This window comes from Vanessa cardui, chromosome 3 (assembly GCF_905220365.1).
Source record: "Vanessa cardui chromosome 3, ilVanCard2.1, whole genome shotgun sequence".
Lineage (NCBI taxonomy): Eukaryota > Metazoa > Arthropoda > Insecta > Lepidoptera > Nymphalidae > Vanessa > Vanessa cardui.
The window spans coordinates 15,586,087-15,604,495 of NC_061125.1; the positions used below are offsets into that span (position 1 = coordinate 15,586,087).

General features: G+C 31.1%; 4 protein-coding genes across 4 annotated transcripts; 3 read left to right on the forward strand and 1 right to left on the reverse strand.

Annotated features, from left to right (window-relative positions):
• Window positions 1-370: 370 nt before the first annotated feature.
• LOC124543164 (HIG1 domain family member 2A, mitochondrial) lies at window positions 371-1,043 on the forward strand. Its single transcript, XM_047121240.1, has 2 exons — window positions 371-633; window positions 709-1,043. Exons 1-2 carry the CDS (start codon window positions 504-506, stop codon window positions 873-875), a joined length of 297 nt encoding a protein of 98 aa, XP_046977196.1. The 5' UTR covers window positions 371-503; the 3' UTR covers window positions 876-1,043.
• A 2,094-nt stretch (window positions 1,044-3,137) lies between these two features.
• On the forward strand, window positions 3,138-5,407 carry LOC124543948 (threonine aspartase 1). The gene is made up of 4 exons (XM_047122285.1): window positions 3,138-3,386; window positions 3,458-3,586; window positions 3,658-4,472; window positions 4,939-5,407. The coding sequence occupies exons 1-4, from the start codon at window positions 3,359-3,361 to the stop codon at window positions 5,080-5,082; spliced, it is 1,116 nt and encodes a 371-aa protein (XP_046978241.1). The 5' UTR covers window positions 3,138-3,358; the 3' UTR covers window positions 5,083-5,407.
• A 104-nt stretch (window positions 5,408-5,511) lies between these two features.
• On the reverse strand, window positions 5,512-14,843 carry LOC124543946 (girdin). The gene is made up of 7 exons (XM_047122283.1): window positions 14,595-14,843; window positions 12,934-13,350; window positions 11,774-12,057; window positions 11,204-11,374; window positions 10,605-10,821; window positions 7,338-9,945; window positions 5,512-7,245 (listed from the first exon to the last, which is right to left on the reverse strand). The coding sequence occupies exons 1-7, from the start codon at window positions 14,649-14,651 to the stop codon at window positions 6,896-6,898; spliced, it is 4,104 nt and encodes a 1,367-aa protein (XP_046978239.1). The 5' UTR covers window positions 14,652-14,843; the 3' UTR covers window positions 5,512-6,895.
• A 452-nt stretch (window positions 14,844-15,295) lies between these two features.
• LOC124543947 (coiled-coil domain-containing protein 149) lies at window positions 15,296-18,328 on the forward strand. Its single transcript, XM_047122284.1, has 7 exons — window positions 15,296-15,666; window positions 15,761-16,000; window positions 16,097-16,267; window positions 16,478-16,753; window positions 16,832-16,910; window positions 17,178-17,316; window positions 17,702-18,328. The coding sequence occupies exons 1-7, from the start codon at window positions 15,592-15,594 to the stop codon at window positions 18,060-18,062; spliced, it is 1,341 nt and encodes a 446-aa protein (XP_046978240.1). The 5' UTR covers window positions 15,296-15,591; the 3' UTR covers window positions 18,063-18,328.
• The last annotated feature ends 81 nt before the right edge of the window (window positions 18,329-18,409 follow it).

Consider the following 18,409-nt stretch of genomic DNA (forward strand, 5'->3'; position numbering starts at 1 on the left):
GACAAATAAAAGACCTGGTTACTTTCGCATTTAACAGTCACGTTTTCATCTGCTTGGTTGTCGTTCGGCTAAGCAAATAACTAGATTATGATTTTATTTATTACTAAAGTCTTATAGCAGATTAAATTTGATGTAGTAAAAATATTATTAAATATGTTACTAACATATTATAGAAATTATCAAATGACTACTGATACTAATGAATATATTAAAAAAAAATGAATGGCTGGCAGATCTTCAAAAAAACACATTTAAGGTCTAAAGTGAAGAATGTATTAAATTCGTTTTAAAGATATTATTTTAATTTATTAATTTTAAATGTTAATCGATACAATCGATACGCTAAAACTGACTTAGAAATGCCATCCCTTGAAGTCACATTTGTCATCTGTCAAAATATTTAGTTCAATCCAAAATCCATTATTTATTTTAATAACCGCAACCTATTCCTCGGAATAGGTTTTTTTTAAATTACCTGCTAATTCAAACTAACACAATTTAAAATGGCAAATGAAGAACCTTCCGATCTTGATTGGATCCAATTGCGTCGTGAAATGGGACCTTCATATCATGTTGAAACAACTAAAGAAAAATTTGCTCGAAAATTTAGCGCAAATCCATTTGTGCCTATAGGTACGTTAGTATTTGATCGTTCTTTTTTTTTAATAATTGACCAGATTAATCGCAACAAGTAATCATTCTTTCTAGGATGCCTTGCAACGGCGGGGGCTCTATCATATGGGTTATGGTGTTTCCGTACTGGAAGAAGTAAATTATCACAGCAAATGATGCGGGTTAGGATTGTGGCTCAAGGTTTGACAATAACGGCTTTAGTGGTTGGAGTCGTATTGACTGCTGGGAAAACATTGAAATAATACCTCAACTAGATTTAATGTTAATAAAATCAATAAAAAGAGTAAATCTTATATTTTTTGTGCCCTAGAGATAGAGAAGAAAATATGTTAATGAAAAGGTTTTAATTGATAAATTATTTAATTATATGTAATATTATGCAATTAAAATTTAAATATGCAATAAGGTAATATTGTTTATTAATTACTTACCTCCCAATGTTAAAATACATTCAACAAAATTTTTGTTGTATTTACTTTCACAGAATAACCAAAAAGAAAAATACCATTTTATAATCAATTAAGATAAAACCTAAGAACAAAAATTAAACTGTAAAACTTACAAAACAATAAGAGTCAATAACTTATTTGAAAGTTATTATGTAACAATAAAGCTGTTTAAAATTATTATATATTGTAAGTCATGGAATTTTTCTGCTAAATTTTTAAAAAGTTAATTATTACTCAATTGTTTTGAGATTTTATTACTTTTGTCCTTGGAAAAATATTTTGTTATATCAAAACACATTTCAGTGTTATTGGATCAATGTTACTTTCACTGACTGAAATGAAATTCTTTTTGTTTCTGGTGACTAGAATCTCATTAAATAAATTTACAACACACTTTTATAAAAGACCTGATAAATTATTTTACAATTTTCACCCTGTAAAAATGATAAAATACCATAAGTGTTTTTAACCCTACAGCTTAAATAACTAATAGAAGGTCAAACACAGTGAGAAAAATCAAACACATCTATTTTAAGAGTGGTGAGACGACTTTTATGCAACCTCTTGTTTTTGCTCACTTGATGCCTCTTTTTAAAGTATCAAAACCAATAGCCAGAGCGAGGCCGAGTTGAAAATTTATTTTCATAAAGAATAAAGATTATTACATGAAATCCTTAAAAGTAAATGTTACATTATATACTATATATTCTTTATACAATATGCTAAAATTTTTGACATAATTGAAAACTAATATTTTATATGAGTCAACAGCTTATCCTAAGTGGGTTATTATAATAACCTGTGTAAGGATAAAACAGCCCACCCTCTAGCGAGAGACCAAAGAGAACAATAATGTTACACAGTATAAAGATTTATAGCACTTGTTATCTATATAATTTAGACGAAGATTACGAGTTTAAACCATCTCGTGCTCAGCGGTGAAAAAAATATATCGGAACCTTAAACATAGCAGAGCTAAGTGCGCCGGAATACCTACTAAATAACCAGCGGTACCCACTCCGTCTCTTCACCGACTTGTATTAAAGGAGCTTAGTGGTATATGTACAGACCTTATACAATGGTAATGTATTTTATAAATATACGCAAATTGCGACTTCCCTTCCAATAGCATTATTATATTCCGAGTACCTACATATTATATTATTGTTAAATTCTAAATAGTATCCACCCATGGACATGATACATTTTGCTTAGTGATGTAGCCACCACTTATAAATTATGTTATATAAATTAATTAATTATTTGTGTATTTCATTTTTATAATACAAGACAACATAAACATTCAAAATTATGATGCTTCTTATGTCTAACCAAATATATCTTTAAACCTTATGACTTCCTACGTTAATTTGTTATTTATTATCCTAGATTATTTTCCAGTGGTTTATGTAGTGGCTAAGTTTAAGGCAGCAGATCTTAAGGTCATACGTTCAAATTGTCGGGCTGATCAAAAAGTTATTTTTCGAAAATTCTCAGTTTTTGAGTCTGGACTCTGGGGGTATGTATACTTGGAAGATCCTAAAAAAATACTTAATTTCCTTTGTCCTGCGTTTAAGCTCTGCTGGTTCTTCCCAAGTCGGCCGTGCAATTGGATTATGAGAAAAGGAAACAAGACTGCACTAGTGTTTGCGCACAAATTATATTGTCTTACGTGGTAAATTCGTTTTCCCTAAAGAATTTGTGTTGGCCATAATTAGTCGGAAGACATTTATATATTAATATGAAATGAATTATGACGATCGATGGTAAAAAAAAGAAACAGCAAACACTTAAATTCCTCATTAAACTTTAGTTATAGTGTAAAGGATAACATAGAAAGTGTGGAAACTATTGACTAAATCTTAAATATTGGCGCTCTTAATAATGAAACAAAAATGCTCATTTTTAGCTTAAAGTTGGAATATATCAAACATTTGATATAATTTATTATACAAATTACACCAAATCAAATGCATAATTTGAAAAGCAAGCTTAATTCGACGTATAATTAAAAAAAAAATATCCCAAGACTGAAGACTTCACTCGTAATCGCTGGTTTGCTTCATGCTTGACACTGACAAGGACAACTGACAAATCTAAATTGACATTAAAACTGCATTTGAGTTAAAAATCAAAGTATACAATTTATATAAACCGGAAAACTAGAATAAGTTAAATGTAGTGAGTATTTAATTCCTAAGAAATATATTAAAATGAGATTATGTTTTCAATGGCCTTATAATTCAAGAAAGCTCTAATGGTACCATATCGTGACAATGAACGGATTTATTGCCGTTCACTGTGGTGAGTAAAAAATAACATTAGAATTAAATAAATTTAGACATTAACTTTTACTGAAACTCCGTATATATCAGGAGCAGGTTATCACAGTGATTCTTTAAGGAAGGATTACCAAAGAACTTGCTATCTTGCATGTCGAAAAGCTGCTGAAGCTCTCGTACAAGGTGGAACAGCTGTGGATGCTGTTGAGAAGGCTATTATTGGTTTGTAATTTTACTATACTTAAATATTTAAGCTATAATTACCATAGCATTATTTTTTCATTATATTTCAGAATTAGAGAATAGCCCATTAACAAATGCTGGCTATGGATCAAATCTAAGTTGGGATGGATTAGTTGAGTGTGATGCTTCTATCATGAATGGGCAAACATTACACTTTGGCGCATGTGGTGCAGTGTCCAATGTGTGGAACCCCATAACATTAGCTAAACAGCTTTGTATTAAACAGTGTGAGAGTTTATCTTTAGGACGTGTACCACCTTGTATTCTAACTGGGAAAGGGGCTAAAACTTGGGCCGAAAGAATGGGCTTGCAAATAGTTGAAGAAAATAAAATGATTTCAAGTCGTGCTTTCCGTAATTATAAACATTGCAAACGAAAACTAAAAAGGTATTCTGTTCAAAATGATTTGAAATTCAGCCCATTGGATACAGTAGGAGCTATATGTGTTGATGCTAATGGTGTTGTGGCATCTGGAGCAAGTTCTGGTGGAGTCTCACTCAAACATGAAGGAAGAGTGGGACAAGCTGCATCTTTTGGGAGCGGTGTTTGGGCTGCAATGAGTAGAGACGGACTGACACCTTCCATTGCAGCTTGCACTTCAGGTTGCGGTGAACATTTAATAAGAACTCAACTTGCTAAAAATTCAGCTGAAAGTTTGTTAGAATCATCTCCTGTAATTGGTCTTGACAAATGTTTGAAAGAAAAGTTTTTGGAGTCACCTTTCTTATGGGATATACCGGAAAGGCTTGGTGGCACATTGGCACTCACTTTTAACCCTCAAGTTGGAGAAGGTGAACTACTTTGGGGTCACACAACAAAGACAATGTGTGTTGGATATATGTCAACAGAAACAGCTAAACCAAAGGTACACTAATAAATAATAATTTTATAAATATTAATGAATGTGCATTTAAAGATTTTGATTTTAAATCAGGTTTGCATTTGATTTTGATAAGTTAAGGAAGGCTCTGCATGTTATCTTTAAGTATATTTCACAAAACATCTAGAAAAGTAGGCAGCTAGTTACACAGATTTTTTTCAACTAATAATTAATGCTGCATGAAAATGCCTAATCATGATTAAAAACAATTAATTATTGAAACAAACCTTTATTTCACTATGTGCCGTTAGACCACTAAATGACAATAAATAAGTCAAATAAATTATTTATGGTGAATCTGGTTTCCCTTATTTTATATTAGAAATGATGTGTTATGCCATGTTCAAATAATAATTATTACATCATTAAAATAAGAAACATGGTATTGATTATTATAATATAAAAACTTTAATTACATTATCAATAATTCTTTTATTTCCTACAATTTCAGTGTGTCATATCCTACTTACCTCCAAAAGTGGAGTCTGGACGTAAGGCAGTTGTATCTGGGGTACCATTTAAAGTGAATATGCAGCCTGCTCCAGTATTACAATGGGAGATTAAGACTGAACCACACCTCAATGGATCTCTTTGACATACAATTATATTTATTGCATTAGCAACTATAGCTTTTGACCATACATGTACAAATGAATGCTTTTTAAATACATTTTTTAAATATGTGAATATACATTGTAAAGTAGTAAACTTATAGTAATAGTAAAATGTTGAATATTGTAGGCCATTAAAGTGAATTTAGAAATTAATATCAAATTACCTGAGTTTTATTTTTAGTGTGTTGATTAGTGATTTCGGAATATTGAGCTTTAAAAATATATTTTCGATTTAAATAATATTATGATAACATAATCTTAGTACAAATAATTTGCAAATGAACAATAGTATATAACAAGTTAATTTTCCAGCTTTGAAATTAAATATCTTCCTCAGATTAGAAGAATGTAAAAAATATTTAATGAACTATATCAATAAAATAGGTATTTGACAAAATAAAAATTCAAAGGAAATATTTCGATGTTTTATTAGAAAGAAGAGTGCTAAGATACGTAATTCGGTGAGAGGCGATTATTAAGTACATGACTATATAATACAAATTGATTTAAAACTTCATTTCATTACATAAATGTATAGCAAGTTTTGCTAACTATAAGTAAAGTGGAGCACCATATGGTAGTACCAATCCTAATCCTGAAACTGACGGTGCTTATCTAAAGTAAAACATTTAAAAACAGAGTATTGTGATGTCCATTCATTAGTAATTGTTTATATAATAATGTAAATCAGGGGTCAATTTAATTAAGATCTAGAAAAGTATATGAAAATAACGGAATATTTAACTAATATTACTGTTATCAGTCTATGATTATAATGCTTAATCTCTTTAGAAAAGTAAATATACTATAATGACACACAACACAAACACAGACTTATATAATCAGATGGATTTTTTCATCCATAAAAATAAAATTTTTCAGTTATAAAAATTAAATTGATCTTCTAATCTGTAATTGATTTAAACTTATACCCTATATGTACTCATTTAAAACCATTATAATTATTTGTACTAAATATGATTATTGACCTATATAATTCATGTTTTGTTGTAAACAGTCGAAGCTGATACTAATAATTAAATATATCGTGATAAAAATCCTACTGCAACAGTGCAGAATAAATGCATTACTTCCTTACAGTATTAATAATATTATAATGTATGTAAATTAAAATATTGAATTGTGTTTGATATAGCATTAATTTAAATGAATAAATATACTTTTAGGTACACTGGGACTGATATTTTTTGTCTATTAATATTAAATAAAATAGCATCGAAATAAATCAGTAACTTACCTAATGTGTGCATATTGGGACATGTAATAAACAAATATCAGAATAAATCACAAATTACGCTTAAATTAATAAATCCGTAGTAATAACTACAATGAGTAAATATTATATGGAAGAGGCTGCATCTATATGCTATTTTATTATTACTAATTCACAGACCACTGGCAAGGTAATCTTCAATGTGATATAACGTCACACAACTCCCTATGAAGTCACTATTATCCATATTACTATATTTTAAGTATTCGTATAACGATTAAGATAAAGGTTTAGCCTCAAACATATTTTTTCGCAACATATATATGGTACAAATTGTAAAATATACAAAATTAACTTTACCACAAACATAATAGGGTCGTGAATTGTCTAAAATAAATGCCGAATTAATACTGTTTTCTTTACAATCATTAAGATACATTTTAAATGTATTAAGGCCAATTTTTTACATACCATCACAATACTTCCACACTCAAGGCCACCATCAGTCTATCCAATCTATTACATTATCAAATTTGTCTTTAACAATGAATTATGAAATATTACACACAACCATATTCATACCAAATGGCTGTTTCCTTTGAGTTATCAGTTTTCTCGTTGCGACTCACAGCCCGCTTGTCGTTTCTCAAATCATCTCGTTCTGGTGTGTTCTCTTCCATGGAACGCGGTTGGTCGGACACAGGTCTATGTTCCATCGACCTGTCACTGTTGCTCTGACACGCCCCATCACCGATAACGGTTGAAATTCTATTGTAGACCAAGTAAGTTGGGTTTTCTTTGACAGGCGTGCTCTGAGGTTTATTAGTTATGTTAACGTCCTGGTTTTCATCAGCCAAATATACTGTCCGACGTGTTCCAGCAGTTCCGAATACAGGAGAAGGAGTCGACGCTAAAACAATAATTCATTAATTAAAAAAATATACTTAAACTGACTAAGGAAATTTTAGTTTTTTATATATTTTAATATACATTCACAATTACCTGCTGGCAAGCTCGAATCACCCTCTACACCCTGATAACTATTTCGATGCGAGGATGGCACGGTTTTATGTGGTCGCCTTCTGAGTGATGCTCGTATCAGGGCATCGTCCCCACCACCGCTGTGAATTGAAGCCGCTGACAATCTTCTAACGAAATTACTTTCACCAGCCATTCTCATCGGGTCAAGACTATGAATTGAACCTGACATTTCCATATTATCAGACTTCTTCAGCAAGCTATCGTCAAATCGTCTGAAGCTCGAGTCAGAGCTGTGTCTAGGTGACTCGACACTTGGATTAGAAGATCCCTGGTCGTGGTCAGATATTTTAGATAGCTTCTCTAAATCTTGACTACCCGGATCTGATTCGCCAGATTCTGATCCCGCTAGTGTTAATTGTGATTTGGAACGATTCGCATCTTCTATCCTCTTATTGCTTCGAGAGGGCACTTTGTTTATTAAATCCGTCCCAGCCTTTCGTACTCTCTTCACAAACGATGCACCAAAGCCTCGTCGTTTTGTCGTGCAGTTGTCAAGCTTTTTATAATGTTCCATTATTTTTTCTTCTAATTTTTCTTTTTGTCGGCATAGAGCGTTCACTCTGTCAGCAAACATCTTTTCCTCCTCATGATAATGTTGTTTGTCTTTTAAAGAATGCGCTAGTAACTCATGGTATTGCGTGAGAAGCTGTGAAACATGATCCATTAACGATCTTCTATCAGCATCCAAGCTCTTATTCATCTGAATTAGCATTTCACAGTGTTGATTTGTTTTGCTGATTTCTAATTCCATACTAGTAATCACTTCCGATTTTGTGTTAATTTCACCAGATATTTCTGTATTTCTTAATTTTAATTGTGCCACTTCACTTCTAATATTTCTGTACTCTTCTTGCATATTCCTATACTCATTCTTTAACCTATCACTGGCAGTAAACAGATTTCTAAAGTCTTCTTTTAACTTAGAATGCTCAGCTCTTAGATTTGTTAGATTACGAGATTCGATTTTTAAGTTCTCTCGTTCCAATTCAAATTCTGTTATTTTCTTTTCGCTTGTGGTCAACTTTTCTTTTAATTCTCTGTTTTCGATTTTCAAATCTCGAATGACTGCTTTCACGGGCTCCTTTTCGCTGAGCAACGTTTCATATTCCGTGTTTAATTGTTCGTGCAATGTTTGCAAAGCTACTTGATCACGTAGCAGATTATCTTGTTTATCTTTCAGAACCTCTAGTTGTTTTATTATTTCCTCTTTCTCTGCAGCAAGTTGGCTATTTGCAAGTTGTAGCGTCATCTGTTGCGAGATAAGAGAACCATTCTGAGAATTAAGCGTGGCTACGTTTACTTGTAGTTTAGCATTTTCTGCTTGACAGTTTTCTAAAGAAACTTGTAACGTCGCTAAATCCGCAGTCAATTGTTCGATTTGAGGATTAACAACGTTTTCATCGACATCGGTTTTGCTCTTATTATTGCAGTTACAGGGAACTAGGTTGAAGAAATTTGCCTTAGCGGTAATTTCTGATATCAGCGCCTCATGATCAACGTTCGTTATAATTTTCTCTAACAACTCTTCAATGCTGACGTCTTTCGTTATCAATTCTGATGTATTTATTCCCAGTTTATCCATACAGTTTCTCAATTTATCAAAATTAACCTTCTCCAATATCAGATCCTTTTGAAGGGTTTGTATCGTTTCCGTATCGACTTTCTTACTGGACTTCAACTCTTGCGTCTTTTGCTCCAAGTCTTGGAGTCTACTGGTTAACGACTGATTCAAATCTATCTGTCTTATTAATCTTTCGATTTCCTTGTTCTTAAGTTCTATTTCAGTGCTGATTGTATCGAGCGTCACGTCTTTCTCCTCTACTGCCTCTCTCAACTTCGCAACTTCCCTTTGTAAGTTATGCGTCTCTTTTTCACTGTAAGTTAATTTAGTTTTAAGCTCTTCTGTCTGTATAATGAAACGCGTTACTTTTTCAGCATCAGGTTTAACAATGTTCAACTCTTTTGTTCTCGAGTCTAACGTCTTTTCGAGATCGTCTGCGCGTCTTTGAATCGAATCACACAGCATCTGTATTCTTTGTTTATCTTTAGTCAAAGACTCTAAATGTCTTTCGAAGTCTTGCAATTTATTTTTCTCTGAATCCCTATCAATCGCTTGCCGATCTATAAATGTTTTTTGATTATCCAACGAATCTTGTAGCTTTCTATTTTCTTCTAATGCATTTTTGAAAACCTCTTCTAATTCAGAATTTTGCAGCTTGAGTCTGTTGCAGTTTTCTTGCAACTGTTCACATTTGAGCGTTAACCTTTTCTTTTCCTTTTCTAATTCTAATACCTTATCACTACTTTCTAATAACGATTGTTCTCGAAGACTGTCGATTGTAGATAAAAGTCGCTTATTTTCTAATTCAAGTTTTAAAGCCCTCGCTTGTGCGTTACTGGTCAGTTGTTCAGACAAACTGTTTTCACCCGACTCCAAAGTGTTTTCACACTCATTATCCGTGTCTAAGTTACTATTGTTGCTTTCACTCAAAACAGATCTCGTTATGTATTGCAAATGATTATTCTCCTCAATCAGTTCTTGGATTTTTTGTTGATCTGCATCTCTTTCCTATAAATTTAACAAAAAGATTAATTAATCATCCCAATTAACAAAAAAAAGACCTCGTGAGTTTCTTTCGACTAGTCTTCTCAGCTCAGGGTGTTCTTTTCTGAACCGGTGGTAGTATTTAATTTGACCATCAATAAGTTAGTATTATGCTTCTACGTTGAATAAAGTAATTTGAGTTTGAGTTTGAAATATTTGAAATGTGGAAGGGAGTTAATTTATTTTTGTTTGTTATATTTTTATAATACATCTTTACTACTCAACTGATCATTATCAAAAGGATATGCTTTGTAAATAATATCAATGAGTAAACATATTAGGTATAAATAATAATAATAAATATGAGACAACATCACATACATTACTCTGATCCCAGTGTAAGTAGCTGAAGCACTTGTGTTATGGAAATCAGAAGTAACGACGGTACCACAAACACCCAAGACAACATAGAAAACTAAAAGTAATCTACATCGACTCGGCCGGGAATCGAACCCGGGACCTCAGACTGGCGTGTCCATGAAAACCGGTATACACACCACTCGACCATGGAGGTCGTCAGAGGTGCTTGGACTTTGCAATTTAGGCTATTGAGAAAAACTGCACACATACATACCTAAGTTAGGTATGTATGTGTATATATAAATTATATATATACAACTTACCAATGCAATATCATTGGCCTCTCTTTTCAACTTAATCATGGCGGCTTCCAGAGACAGACATTGCTCTGCCCTTTTCCTCGCCCTCTGCAATTGTTCTTCCAAAGCGTCCCTTGTCTCCATTAAAGCTTTATTGTCTTCTCGTAGTTCTGTTACTCTTGTCTTATAATATTCAGCATCAGATAAACGATCGCGATATCTCTGTATCTCTTGTTCCAACCTAGAATTATACAAAACTTTTATAGAGGATATCTCAAATTATTAATTGCCATCAAATAATACATTATAACCATTTTATTCGCAATGGTCATTGTCAATATTATTTTTGTATTAAATTTTCGCGATTATTACACATTTAAATAAAACTAGTTATAACGGATTTGAATCGCGTATATTAATTATTTATAACTAGTTTTATTTAAATATTATTTTTATTTAACTTATCAAGGGTTGTTTTTGGATGTGGTAAACAATTTCATCTGCAAAAGTATTTCTAAGAAAGGCTGTCATCATAAATGATAAATATATGCAAATGTCAGAAGCCAGAGATTTTCAAACTTTCCATCACAAAACAAACCAACAATTTGATTTGAACCAACTACCTGTCACATCTCTCAGCCTTCTCCCTCAAAGCGTCGACTTCATCCCTGTAGCCGGCTGCCTTTCTCGCTTCGTTGAACCACTCCTGGCTGTCCGCACGTAGCTTGGCTAGCGTCAGCTTTGTGTGTTCCAATTCTTCACGACATTCCGATAGCTGTTCAGATTTTTCTTCCCTGAAATTATTTGCAAACCACGTCATTTATACTTTTTATGTTATTCTAGCTGTGCCCGCGAAAATTTACAAGGTTGAATTTAACAAAAAAAAAATTGTAGCCTAAGTTACTCCTTATTATATCAGTTATCTGCCAGTGAAAGTCCCGTCAAAATCGGTCCAGCCGTTCCAGATATTACCCGGAACAAACAGACAGACAGACAGACAAAAATTGCAAAAAATGTGCATTGTTTAATAAAAGTCTATTTTAATATTACAAACAGACACTCCAATTTTATTATTATGTTATATGTTATATTGGCAAATGGTCTGGGAAATGGACCACCTGATGGTAAGTGGTCACCACTAATTAACAGATAGTATTAGTACAGTTTTAATTACAATTAATTAAATCACTTACAGCTCCTGTCTCTGTTTCCGTAACCTAGCTTTCCAATCCGCTAATTCAACAGCCAGATGCTGAGTTTCCCCATTATTCTGACTAACATTCTGTGTGGACCGGCTTTTCCCATTTTTATTTTCGTTCTCATTTTCACACAATCCCTCATTCAGGACGAGGGACGCCCAGTTTTGTAAATAGTGGTCCCGCTCCTTTGCCAGCCTTCTCATGTGATTGAACATTGTTGGTGATTGGAAGAGGTCAATTGCATCTGGTGTTAATACCACGGTTTGCATGTCTGTTACCTAATGGTATAAAAAAAACTCATAAATATTACATAATTTACGAAAATTCAATTAAAATTGGTAAAATTTTGAAGAATGTAATATTTACATTATTAAAGACAAAAATATTTTTTTGTTTATATTAACTTATTATTAACTAAATAAAAAAATACATAAGATTATAAATTGACATGGTTATTTTTATCAATTACGGTATATCTACCATCATGTTTTACATTTTTACCATGTTCTCGGAAAAGACATTCGTAGATAATGTCGGAATATCAAGATCCAACGGATAAAAATAGAAAACATGGTAAATATCCCATAATTAATAACTGTAATAATAAAAAAATACAGTTAAACGAAATGTATCCTTATTATGTCAAATATACACTAATAATATCTAAAGGCAGGAAATCAATACAAATTTTATTACAACAAAACTTAGTTCAAATTAAAGCCAATTTAAATATTCGCAGGGTATACTTAGAATTCATATTAATTTGATTTCTAACATCAATGGTATGATGCTGTCAACTAGGTAAGTCAAGGCTATTCCATAATTGTCAAACATACATACATGTTTCCTAACATGGATGTTGTAATTGGTCAAACCTGCCTTTTTGCATAAGTAAATATATTTTGACTGTGATGAATTTTATGTTGAATATATTTGCGTCTAAATGTTTATACAATACAAAGTAACTGAATTCTGGACAGTTTGTGGTAGATATGGTCGATTGACTTTCATAGGGGTATTGTTATAACTGTTGATAATACCCCTATAATATTACTTACATGTACAGACAACAAAACACTTAAAATTGATAAATGAAGTAAAATTTCTTATTTTTTTTTTTCAAATACTTTTTTATTATATAACAACATACAAACCTGTTTTATACATTCCACAATATTATGCTGCAAGTCAACATCTAGCTCTTTAATTCTCGTAATGAATAATTCTTTGTTTGGACACTGGACTGCGGCACCAAGTAGCAACAGAGACAAAAGCTTCATATTCTCCAAACCTTCCCGGGTTTCTGGTGCTTTACCTAAGCATATACATTCTGGCACAACTAATAGGGTCATTCCTAATTCTTCATCAAACAAAGCCTTTACATTTTTAACTATTGCATCAAAATTCTTTACTCTTCCCAAAAGAAGCGCCTGATCTTCGAGTCCTGTTAGCTTTGTAATGTGAAATGAAGGTTCCGGGTCAATCTGGAGGTAGATATGGTGTAGGATGTCTCCATTGAAGAGGGAAGAGTATTCCTTGATACTGGCAGGTTCTGGCAGGCATGATTTTAGCTGAAAAAAATATTAATACCAAAGATTATATATTACTCACATACACACTAGAATGAAACTATTTAATATCAAAGCTGAAGTAAGAATGGTGTAAATAATTTTTTTTATTTTAATATATAATTAAAATAATTAAAATTTTAATTTAAGACCTAATAATTACTATTTTTTTTCTTTCTAATAGTTTGTTAGTAAAATGAAGAGCAGGGGATTACAGTGAATAACTTCTGAGTTTGAGGTTTGATTAAACTCATCCTTTTCAACTATAGACAATCACTTATTTTTCAACACAACTTAGCAATATTTGGTTACAAGGAGTATTCATTACTCTCTTCTTACTCATATATACTTTACTATTACTGTCAGATAAGGTATATTTTTTATATAATACTAATATTTATGGAAAGTGGTTATCCATTTGAATATAAAATTTGTATCACAAGAATATAAAACTTTGTAAGCAAAATATATGTATGGACTTACATTAAATGTAATAGTTTTTTTTATTATTAACTACCAAAAAGTTTTAATTTTATTTTTGAGTGAGATTTTTTTAAATTTATCTTTGCTGGAGTATATATTTTGATAAAACAATAAATACCTAATATAAAATGTATTATATTCCCCAAACTAGTTTTTTAAATATATGCAAAATCTCTCTTATGTTAAATAATAAATATATATTGATAATTTATACAATGTGAAAGTTTTATAATTTGTTCATCAATGTTAGTCTATACAACAATAGACCAGCAAGTTATCAATTAATTTTATGTCTGGGAAGATCAGAAAAGAGGTCAGATGCAGCCATTGTGTGCAATAAATTTTTCTGTATAGTACTTTCTGCTAGTAATGTGTTTTTGTAAATTTATTTCAATTTTCTAATATTTATTGATAATATTTAAAAAATAAATGTGACTTTATTTTATAGTTGGGACAACCCACTATTACCCATAATAAATTTCAAACTATTTAAAATAAGCTTATTTTATTTATATTGCAATATTCATCTTGTTAATGTTTTTTTAGATTTTAGATTGTTACAGCCTCTTAAAATAAATAGGCCAATCAACCATTACTTAATTAATAATATTGTATTAATATAGGAAATACGACATGAATTAAACACAAAAGCTTTTACACGAACTAGAAAAATAAATATTATGAATTTATAAAACGATATGCAAGCGAAATTATCTCACGCTTCATTTTATTAGTACTAAAGGCACGGATGGTTGATCACTCACCCACGAAACAAGAGGTCCGCTTAAGAAGTCCTCGATCTCAGAAGCAGATGCGGCCATTCTCGCCAGGCGTTAGGATGAACCAAAACTAATTCTTTGATACCGTCTACATAACATGGCATCGAAAAAACAATCGAAATTAACACGAGTTCCAAATCTATTAAACATCGGCAACAAAATACAAAGACTCCTGGTACTATGTGCAAACACCGTAACACGATTTGACAATTTGACAAAATATTGACAAACGGTTGTCAATTGCAAAAACTCTATCATAGCAATTTTATGCTTATGTAGAGTCAACTCATAAGTCTACGATATTTGCTTTGTAATTTAGAGTATGATTAGTTCTAAAAATAGGAATAAGACATCTTAATGCAATTCACAAGGGAAGTAAAATACTAAAAACAAGACGAGATTTTACAGTGAATATATATGAATCTATCTATATCTATCTATCTTTAAACTATTATTAATTTAGCGTTGTTATTGAAAATGTACAATTTTTTGTGTGGTCAAATTAATTGCCAATGAGTAGTTTCTATATTTCTTACGGAGGAGTTGCCATTTGGTTTCTCATTTTATTATTTCAAAATATTATGGAGCAATAACATAACGAACTAACCGATATAATTGTGTTTATATTGTTTTAGTTTTACGTTAATAGATGGACATTACCTACGTTCTTAATTCTCTTATCTTATTTTCTCTTATCGTCAAAATTACATTTGGCAAGTGATAATATTGACAATCGAATATTGTCAAGTGTCAAATTTTATACAAATTGGTCTCTCAAACTCTCGTAGGTCTATTTTCGTTTTGTTATTGATTAACTGTTTTAAAATCTAACATCAAATTACTCATTTCATTGGTTTATTTCATATTTTAATAGTAATATGGCATGATATATACATATTTGGTAAAGTAAAGCATAACACAGGATTTAACATTAACAAATATAATATTTGTAAGGGTTTTCTTTTAATATTATAAATTTATAATGTCTAGTAAAATTTTCGCTAAGGTAAATAAAGTTCAGTTTCAAGACCAACAGTTAGACGACTATGTTCTCGAGGTATGATCAATCGATAAATTTATATATGAGGTAAATATTATCATGTTAAAAATATCCTTAAAAATATTATTAAAAAATATGTACGTACTTTCAGAATTCTGTTATCAAAAGTAAACTGCAAAGTAAAATTGATGCCCTCTCTATTATGACTAAAGAATTGGATAAATGTAGCATGGAACGAGATAGATATAAGTTGTTAGTTGAACAGTTGAAGTGCAAGAAAAGTGTTCAAGATAATACAAACACTCACGACAGATTTGCGCCGACTAATACAATAAGTGGCAGTGAGATTTTGGCACGAACGAAAGAGCAGAATAACCTGCTTAAATTGGAGGTGTAGTATAAAATAATACATATTAAAGGAGTTCAAGTGGCTTGGTTTTGCGCTGTTATCACCAATAATATTCTTATACTTATTATTTTCGTGCAGATTGAAACACTGAAAAGCAAATTGGAGGAAGCCAATGGTGATATACTGGCATTGAGGAAACAAATGCAAAAGGGACAAAGTTTTGATGAGCAAAATGAATATAAGGCCTTTTCCACATCTAAAACGGACTATGAACAATTGGTGCAGGAGTTGGAAAAAATTAAAAAAAAGGTTTGATTTATTTAATCATCTAAACTCAATTTCATTTTGATTGTTATTTAAAATATATTGAATTAGATAGGGCATTTAATTTGGTACTAAAAGATAGTTTTTAATTTATGATCTGTAATATGTGAAGAAAAATTATAGCTTTAGTATCAATTTTAATTGAAATTTCTAATGAATATTAATTCTGATTAAAATTTAAATATTTTTTTGCAGTATCAGCAAATACAACTTGATTATAGAGCTACATTAGATGAAAAAGAGGAGCTGGTCTCAGATCGTGACTACTACAAGAGTAAGGTACAGCGCTTGAACCACCAAATAAGCTACATATTATCTAATAGAGTCAAGATGCAAACAGATGAACAGGACACTCCTAAACCGATTGTTGATATTGATGCATTAATCACTGAAAATAAATATTTACACGAAAGAATAACACAGTTGCAAGTCGAAAAAGAAATTGTCAAAAGAACTTTGACCAAGTATAAGGTATGCATTTTTATACTAAGTGTCTTCATATTTAGGTAGTATAAATAAGTACAAATATTATGTTATTTTTATTTTCAGATTCTTCTAGACAATAGGAGTAAAACTGAACCTTTCAATATTAAAAAGGGATTTGCAGATGTAATAACCCAAAAACAAGGTACATGGAAATTGTTAAATTTAGATTATAATTATAAATATGATTAAACACCACTGGGCTTTCACATGCTGAATTCTTTTATTGTATTATATGTGCTGGAACTTACAGAAATTTAAATGTTTCCTGTAGTTTGTGTTAATTGTAGAGCTACAAATAATAGGCAATTACTGCTTTAGTTCTCTTCTTGAATCTGAGTAAATATTGTCTCATAAAACTGACTACTAAAAAAATAGTATCATATGATAATAATAAAATGTTTCATTTCAGTGAGGGAACTTTTGGATATAAACTCCAAGACAGGTTTAAAAAGAACCTCCGCTACAGAGCTCAAGTCTTTATGCTTGGGACTATTTGAAGCTTTGAATGACAAATCAATTGCTCTCCAACATCAACGGAAAACTAATCAGTATGATTTTCATTTATATAAATATATTAAGTTCTTCTCTCCTTTAAATTTGTCATAGTCCTTTATGGTCTACTCTCAGTTAGGAAAGACTAGCGTATATCATTTTTCAATGGATTTCAATTTGGTATTTGGCAACAGCAACTTGTAAAGATAAAATACAAAATAATATTATGTGTTTTATAGAAAAACTTGCATGTGTTTTTATATAAAACACATGCAAGTTTCCTGTGAGAATTAAGAATTCTTACTATAATTGTTCAGACCATATTTTTTTAAAATTTAACTATTACAAACATTTTTTTACAAAAAATAGGTAACATTTTTAAAATATATGAATGTGTATAGTTTAAAATATATGCAAATTAATATACCTTTTTGTTTTTAGAATATTAGCCAATAGGATAACAGACTTGGAGAAAACATTAGAGAATTGGTGTAATGGTCAAAAGTGTGTACCAATTTTTCCATCGCAAATGTTAATGGAAGAGTTCCCCAATGATTCAGCATCAGTCAAATCTGATGAATCTAAAGAAAAATCGGAGAAGGAAATGTATGATAATAATTATATCAACAAGATAAAATATACTGACAGTGACGAAGAATTAAACAAAAGCAAAGAAGATATATCTAGATCCAGTTATGAAAATGGGAGTGGTGATCACAGGTTGTCATCAAAAACAGTTCTGCCACAAGAATTAGAAGATTTAGTTAAGGAAGCTCTCGCAGCACTGAAATCTGTTCAGTGATTTAGATAAAAGTAAAACAAATATGTTACTTCTCTAGAGTATGTGACGGATTTTAATGTTGAACATAATTTTAATGAATTCTATATCATGAATTGATAGAATATAACGTATTTAAAAATGAAACTATTGATACTTAATTAGGAAAAAATAAAGGTCTGATCTTACAAGAGTGACAATGGTCTTGTGAATAGGGCTTATTCAGATTGCAATAGTGAGCAAGAACCTCTATGAATAAGCTCCATATCTTAACCGGCAAAGGAAACTTTCCCAGCTAATATTTAGGATGATATTTACGGCCTGTTACTTGTGACTGTAAAGAATACAAAGGTATCTTCAAACTTGATCTG